General features: G+C 38.3%; 1 protein-coding gene across 1 annotated transcript; it reads right to left on the bottom strand.

The window, feature by feature from the left end:
- Window positions 1-38: 38 nt before the first annotated feature.
- Window positions 39-7178, bottom strand: LOC114024488 (THO complex subunit 2-like). Its single transcript, XM_027837853.1, has 4 exons — window positions 7081-7178; window positions 5833-6254; window positions 5628-5686; window positions 39-1514 (listed from the first exon to the last, which is right to left on the bottom strand). Exons 1-4 carry the CDS (start codon window positions 7113-7115, stop codon window positions 1494-1496), a joined length of 537 nt encoding a protein of 178 aa, XP_027693654.1. The 5' UTR covers window positions 7116-7178; the 3' UTR covers window positions 39-1493.
- Window positions 7179-7749: the final 571 nt, after the last annotated feature.

Raw genomic sequence — 7749 nt, 5'->3', positions numbered from 1 at the left:
TTTTTTTTTACAGGTATTTGGAGGGGTTTGGGGGAGAGTTCAAGCAAGTCACTGCTTTCACTCCACCATCTTGGCTCTGCCCCCCCTTAAAAACTTTAAAAAAGTTATTTCAATGCTATGAATTTTAAAACAGAATTGCAGAATTTTCAAGATGCTTTGTATTGCTCTCACTTAACTGTAAGTAAGAGGAGCTGTGTAGTACCTGGCTGAGAAAATAAACAACTTTGCTTGATTCAATTTTTAACTAGGTAAATGTCATAGTTACTCAAGCAGATGAAAATTTATTATTAAACACTCAACACGTGTTTGTGTTGGAAGTCAGTAAGGACGCTATGCTAAGCAACAGATATTACGTTCATAATCAAATCAATGTACATTTGTTTTTCTCTAGTGGTAAACAGATTGCAACTCATCCATACTATCTCATCTGTAGACAATAATGACTGACACAGGCTGTTTATTATTCCTCACTCTCTCGTCGTCTTCAATGATTTTTTCAATTACTATTTATTTTACATGTCCTGTTTTTCATTATTCATAATGAAGAACCTGCTAACATTCTAGGCCTGTCAGTTGCTTAGCTTCTTCAACTTTCATGACACCAACTCTCATTTTACTTTTGCTGTCCAAGGAGATCCTCACACTTCAGTTTTCTCACCTCTTAAAAGTGGCCCCCTAACTTAACTTTAAAAAAAAAACAAACTGTGAATGGCCCAACCACTGAGGAAAAAAGACCAAAAACCTGGGATTGCACCAGCTTGCTTAGGACAGGGTGGGAAACTTGTGGCCTTGAGGGGGCAGGTTCCCCCTACCAAGGAGGCTAAAGCCAAGAGGATAGGTCCCAATTGTCAAATCTGTGTGGAGTAGCAAAGAAACGGGATCAAAGTAGATGTCCACTAATTTGGGAATGACTAAACAAGAATGTAATGAGAAAACAAATATGAGGAATTAGGAGAAGCTTAGGAAGCTTAAGAGAAGCCGGGTGCATCGACAGAAGGTGACATAAAGAGAACCATAAAAATAACAGATATATGATGTAAATGGAAAAATAAAAAGTGAAGTATTATCGTAATGATCAAGAAGCTTTCCTGAGAGGTAGAGCTAAGATGGCCAAGTAAAGGCACAGCCTGCCTCAGGTCTCCCCCAAACTCCTCCAAATACCTTTAAGAATGATTCTAAACAAATTCTAAAGCAGCAGAACCCACAAAAAGACAGAGTGAAATGAATTGCCAGCCCAAGACACCTGAGGAGGTCGGCAGGAGAGGTCCATCATGCTTGGGTGAGGGTGGAGCACAGTCCAGCACAGCCCCAGCCCCAGCAAACTTGGAGCAGCCCTGGCGTGACTGAACCAGCAGCAGCGGTAGCAGCTACTTCTGGAACTCTGAGCCCACAGATGGTAAGGGGGTCAAAGAGCTGGTCAGAAGGAGATTACAGGGGTCTCTTTGCTGGCACGGAGGCAGTACTCTGTGGCTTTGCCTGAGCTTGGATCTGGGTCACAGTCCTGCGTGGTGGTCCTGGGGTGAGGAAGAGTACTGGCATAGCACAGTTTGTGGCCGCAGTGGAGGGGACACCCTGCTCACAGGGCCAGGGTGGAAAAGAGTGCTCGTGGTCACTCACAGGCCAGAGCGCAGATCAGGAGAGGAGTAAACACCTCTCTTTAGATCACTGCACCTTGGAAGAACTGAAAACTTACATATTGAAAAATTTTATCCATCCCTAGAGAAAGAACTGATGATAAATACAGATTGAACAGGGTTGCCACATCTATGAGATATTCCCCTCTTGAAAATATTCTGGATTACTTCTGCTTCTGGGAGCTAAGTTGGTAGAGTAAGAAGTAAGTCGTGCTCACTCTCCCTCACTGACCTCTGAAGGCCCAGAAAATAAAGCCTCAGGAAAAACCCTGAAACCACTGAGCCACCAGAAAGATGGGGTGCAGAAGTCTTGTAACCCAGGAAGCCTGGGAGACTAATGGGAAAGGCCCTCGTGCTCTGGGGGGAGGGGAAGCAGCACAAGACTGGAAGTGTCCCAGTAACCTGGGAAGACTTATATGAACCAATGCTGAGTAAAATGAGCAGACCCCGGAGAACATTATACACAGTAACAGTCACATGATGCGATGACTAACTTTGATGGACTTATCTTGTCTCAGCAATGCAAGGATCTAATACAACTCCAAAAGACTCATGATGGAAAATGCTATCCACATCTGGAAGAAAGAGCTATGGAGTCAGAATGCAGATGGAAGCATATTATTTGCTCTCCTTTTCTTTTGTTGTTTTGTTTTGTTTCTTCTTACTCAGGGTTCCTCCCATTAGTTCTAATTTTTCTTTACTTCATGATTAATGTGACAATAGGCTTATTGTGACTATATAGGTAGACCCTATATCAGATTACGTGCTGTCAGGGGGGAGGGAAGAGGGAGGAGGAGAGGAATGGGAAGAAAATTTAAAACTCAAAATCTTATGGTAGTGAGTTGAAAACAAAAAATAAATTAACTAATAAAAAATACAGATCAAAGTATCCTTTTTTTACTTTATTTTTCTTGAAGTATTTGGGTTTTTTGTCTATGTTTTATTTCATAACATGCCAATATGGACATGTATGTGTGTACGCGTGTATACATATACACACAAATACATATACACATACATACGTATGTATTTTTGTTTATGTGTGTGAGTATATACAATACTTATACACATCACTACACATGTATAACCTATATTGAATTGCTTGCCTTCTCAATGATGGAAGCTGGGAAGGGAGGAAGGGAGAAAATTTGGAATTCAAAGTTACAAAAATGAATGTTTCAAATTTTTTTTATATGTAACCAGAGAAAACTAAAATACTAAATTAAAAAAAATAAAGTACATCCCTGCACATCTCAATTTTAAATACAGAAAAATGTTCTATGCACCCAGCCTGCCAGTACAAATGGAAGTTAGAAGAATAGGTCCAGGACTTCCATGTGCTACATTAGCCTATGAGGTAACCCAAGTGAATTTATTGCAGTTTGGGAGATGAAGCAAAAAGCTGATATGCCTGAAGTCACACAGAGAGTAAACAATATAGCTGTGATTTGAACTCAGACTAACTTTAAATCCAGCATTCTATCATTTACTGTTTAATATTTAATAGATAGTGTAATATTTTTCTGTCCATCATCCATCTATTATCAATACATCTGCCTGTCTCAATAAATATGCATCTAATATCTGTCTATGCACGCATATCTATGTATTTACTTATCCATTAATCCACTCATCTACCCATCCATAAGTCTCCAATGCTAAATTTTTCTCTTAGGTTTTAGCAATATTCATATGATTGTTATTATTTAGATAGCAAAAAACAACAACAAAACAACAGCAATAATAATGGAGGTCAGGGTTCTTGAACATCTAGAAATGATTTCAGAAAAACCTGGGAAGAACTTCAGGAACTGATACAAAGTGAAGTTAGTAGAACCAAGACAATTTTGTACACAGTGACAGCAACATTGTGTGATGATCATCTGTGAATGACTTAGCTCTTCTCTGCGATACAATGATCCAATACAATTCCAAAGGCCTCATGATGAGGCATGGTATCCACCTCCGGAGGAAGAACTGATACTGTTTGAGTACAGACTAAATCACACTGATGATTTCCCATGACATGACATGACCTCCCTTCCCTTTCCTATGTAAATTTTGATGGCTGAAACCTAGCAAGGTATCTTGGGGTTTACTGACTAGATTCTTTCTTAAAGACCATGCCTTAAACTCAATTCACTCTGGCTCTCATTGACTGGCCAACGATAGGTCCCAGAACTGTGCTGAGTGGTCTTTGTTTGGCCCCAGACCTTGTGAATGTATGTCAGTAGTAACTGTTTCTCTTTTGGGCAGAAACTCTTATGGTTTTTGACTCTAGGTTGTTTTTTTTAATTAGGTAAAAGAGACATTGTCTCATTTCTTACCTAACCTTTACCACTAAACAGGCACTGCCTCAGTCACAGTGTGACCTGAAATAGACCTCAACGTAAAAATGCCAGGATCCCCAACTACTTCCCGGCCCATGTGCAGTTGTCCTGATCTATAACTGGGCACCAGACCCACACAACTCCAAAGAAGAAAGTGAGGTGGTGACTTTTTAATACCCTCCCTCAGTTAAGTGCAATTCATTCACAACTCATGGCATAACATTCCTGATGTCATATTTCTTTTGCAGAATGGAGGATCACAACGTATGAGTATTCTCAGCTGCCCCATTAGGCACCCAACTGGCTACTTACCATGCGGTAATACAACTCCATCCTTCCTTCTACGTGACTTCTTTTCACCCTCCTTTCTTCCCCTTTTCATTTTTCCTTCCTACCTTGCTTCCTTTCTTCCACCCTTTCCCTTCCCTTCTCTTGACTATTTCCTCTCACCCTGTCCTCAAAGGACACTCACCTACAGATGCCCTGACCAAAGGAATGTCAATTTTGATGGCTGAAATGCAACAAGACTTCTTGGAGTTTACAGGCTATTTTACTTTCTTATAGACCCTACCCTAAATCCAAATGACTCTGGCTTTCACTGACTGGGCACTCATGGGTCCAAGACAAAGCCCCACTTAGTGGTCATTGTTTGGGCCCCAGATGGTTCAGAGTGAATGTAAATAGTAACGGTTTCTCTTTTGGCTCGAAACCCTGAGGGTCTTCCTCTCCCAAACTGATTTTTTTTTTTAATCAGGTAAAAGGGACCATTCCTTCTCATTTCTTACCTAGCCTTAATCACCAAATGAGTCAGTCAATGTGAGACCTGAGAAAGACCTCGGCATAAAAATGCCAAGGTCTTCCACTGCATCTAGGGCTGTTTACAATCATCCTGATCCACATCTGGCCAATGGAGTCAGACAGCTTTGGAGGAGAAAGTGAGGCTGGTGACTTTGCACAGCTCTCCCTCACTTAATGCATGTCATGGCGTTACCTCCTTGATGTCATAGTCCTCTTTGAGAACAAAGGACAACAACAACAAATTATATTATCTTTCACTTTTTTTCTAGTCTTCTTGCACAAAATGACTAATATGGAAATATTTTACATGATTGCACATATATAGCTTATATCAGATTGCTTACCATCCCAAGGAGAAGGGAGGGGAGTGGAAGATAGAGAATTTGAAATTTGAAACTTCAACAAAAAAAATGTTAAAAACTGTTTTGACATGTAATTGGGAAATGAATTAAAATACTGTTGTTGTTGTTTTTTTTAATCAAAATGCTTTAAAAACAGCTTAAGGGGCAGCTAGGCGGCACAGTGTATAGAGCACCGGTCCTGAAGTCAGGAGGACCTGAGTTCAAATCCAGCCTCAGACCAAACACTTGACACATACAAGTGGTGAAAGTCACTTAACCCCAATTGCCTAAACAAACAAACAAAAAAAAAGAACAAAACACACACACACACACACACACACACACACACACACACACCTCATGCATTCAGGGAGGGAAAAAGTATGCATATAAAGAAAAACATTTATATAATGACCCTTTAGCCATGCCTGTGAATACTCAGCATAAAACACCAATGAACAGATATTGGTATTTGAACCAATTAACCTCAATAAGGAATTTAATATATGCAGATTTATACCAACCTTAACTGTTGAGGAACGCAATAGGGATGATCGCCTATCAAGTTTTTGTCGTTTCTGTTCTGTTAAGAGGGAAAACAACAATCACAAGAAACATACTGTTATTTCAGATTTACTTCTTCACCAAAGACCCTAGGGATGCTCAAAAAGAATATTTTTTCCATTAAAAACTGAATTGAGCTGTTACTTTTTTTAAAATTTCACTTACCCTTTCCAGGCTCTAATGTTTCCAGCCTGAGACCTGGTGACTTTAAGAACCCAACAGCTACTACTTTTTCTCCTCCTTTTCTACTTTCCTTGCCTTTGTTTTCCTTTGGAATATCTCTTTCTTTGGATGGTTCCTTTTCTCTTTCTTTTTCTGGAATTAATTTTGAATCTACCTCACCCATCTTGCATTTTTCATCTTTCGAAGCCTTTTCTTCCTTTTTAACTTTTTCTTTGTCACACTTGAGCATTTTTTCTTTTTCTTTTGTTTCTCTTGTTTTTCCATCTTTGTTTGTCCAGTCATCCTTTGGCTTTTCTTTACTCTCTTCACCAAATAGGTTAGCCTCAGCAAAAGCAGAAGAAATCTTTTCTTTTTTCTCTTTCTCTTTACCCATTTCTTCTTTCTCACTGTCTTTGATAATTTTACTGTTTAATAAAACAAAAAGTAGATACATTCTCCAATTTAAAAGATACGATTATTTTATCTTAGAGTATCCTTAGTTTTATATACATAAACTAATTCAATCAGCCAATATTTGCTAACACATAGCACCACACTTGTCATACTGACTTCCCAATTGATAAACACTAAAATACACTAGAAGATACTAAAGGTATAGTGACTCACGGGATAAAGACCTTTTATGCAATGTAACACAGTACCTACACTGGAGAGGATGTTATATGAATATCTTCAATACAGAGAAGAACATAAAAAGTTTTGAGTTTACACGGAAAAAAATTGGAAAGTAAAATTAATGGAGAACATTGCCAACTTAAATATTTTTAGCTTATTCCTGATTTTTCTTTGGTAATAAGGTTAAAGTTCGGGACATCCACCTGTGATTTCAGCAAAGTACTGGTAGGTTAAGTGACCTGCTCAAGGTCCTATAGTCAGTATATATCAAAGGGTGTACTTTAATTTCCAACTAATTTTAATCGTTCTTTAATGGTCATTTAGTGAATGTAATTTGATTGGATATCAGTAAAGGAAATGTTTAATATTTCTGTTATTCTGTATTTGTTCGTATAGTTTTTATGCCTAATTTACCTGGTCAGCTTTTGTAAAGGTTCCATGTACAACTGAGAAATATTTATTCTCCTTCCGAGTACCAATCAATAACGACAGATAACTATTCTAACTTTTTAAAAATTTTCTTCAGGTTATGAAATTAATTTATTCATTCTTCTCATTTATTTTATTACCAGTTAAATATTACCAGTTAAAACACAGTAGAGTAGCACTCCTTACCTGCTGAAAATACTGTTTCCATTACCTGTAGTCATTTTTGATGCTATACTGGCTGTTTTACTAAGAACTTTCAGAGAACACTGAACATTTTCCTTTAACTTATCTGAAATTTCAAAAAAAAAAACAAAACAAACCCAAGATTTACTCAATAAATCCCTAAGTTTGAAAAAGATGACTGAATAATATTTGTTGGGTAGTTGTTCCAGTAATGTCTGATTCTTCATGACCTTCTTTGGGATTTTCTTGGCAAAAACACTTTTCCAGCCCTCTTACCCATGAGAAAACTGAAGCAAAGAGACTTAATAGTTTAGCCTGGGCACACAGCCAATAAGTGCCTCAGGCCAAATTTTAAATCAGGAAGATGATTCATCCTGACTACAGCCCCAGTGCTCTATCCTCTGCGTCACCTCATTGCTTTTAAACAATGGTATCCCTTAATTCAGGTTAAGCTACTTAACATTTCCTCAAGAAAAAATTCTGATTTTTCTGACCCCCCCAAAATGTTACACTGATATTACAGATCTGTAACAGCCACATCCCTTTATATCAATGTGAAAGTTACACCTGAAATTAAGTTGTTAAGAGAGGAAAGAGTGAGCTCTCTTTTTGCCCCTCTTGTTGCAGTAAGAAAGGTGGTTTTTCCAACCAACAAAAACTTTTTTTTTTTTT

Source organism: Vombatus ursinus, unplaced genomic scaffold (assembly GCF_900497805.2).
Source record: "Vombatus ursinus unplaced genomic scaffold, bare-nosed wombat genome assembly UNPS02000122.1, whole genome shotgun sequence".
Taxonomy (NCBI): domain Eukaryota; kingdom Metazoa; phylum Chordata; class Mammalia; order Diprotodontia; family Vombatidae; genus Vombatus; species Vombatus ursinus.
The sequence above is the reverse complement of the archived record's forward strand: the minus strand, read 5'-3'. Positions and strand labels throughout refer to the sequence as shown.

Coding starts and splice junctions, on each gene's coding strand:
- LOC114024488 (XM_027837853.1), bottom strand. CDS start 7,115: ATGACTACAGGTAATGGAAACAGTATTTTCAGCAG. Junction 6,255..7,080: donor GGAAACAGTATTTTCAGCAG/GTAAGGAGTGCT, acceptor TTTATTAAACAG/TAAAATTATCAAAGACAGTG. Junction 5,687..5,832: donor AACATTAGAGCCTGGAAAGG/GTAAGTGAAATT, acceptor CCCTCTTAACAG/AACAGAAACGACAAAAACTT.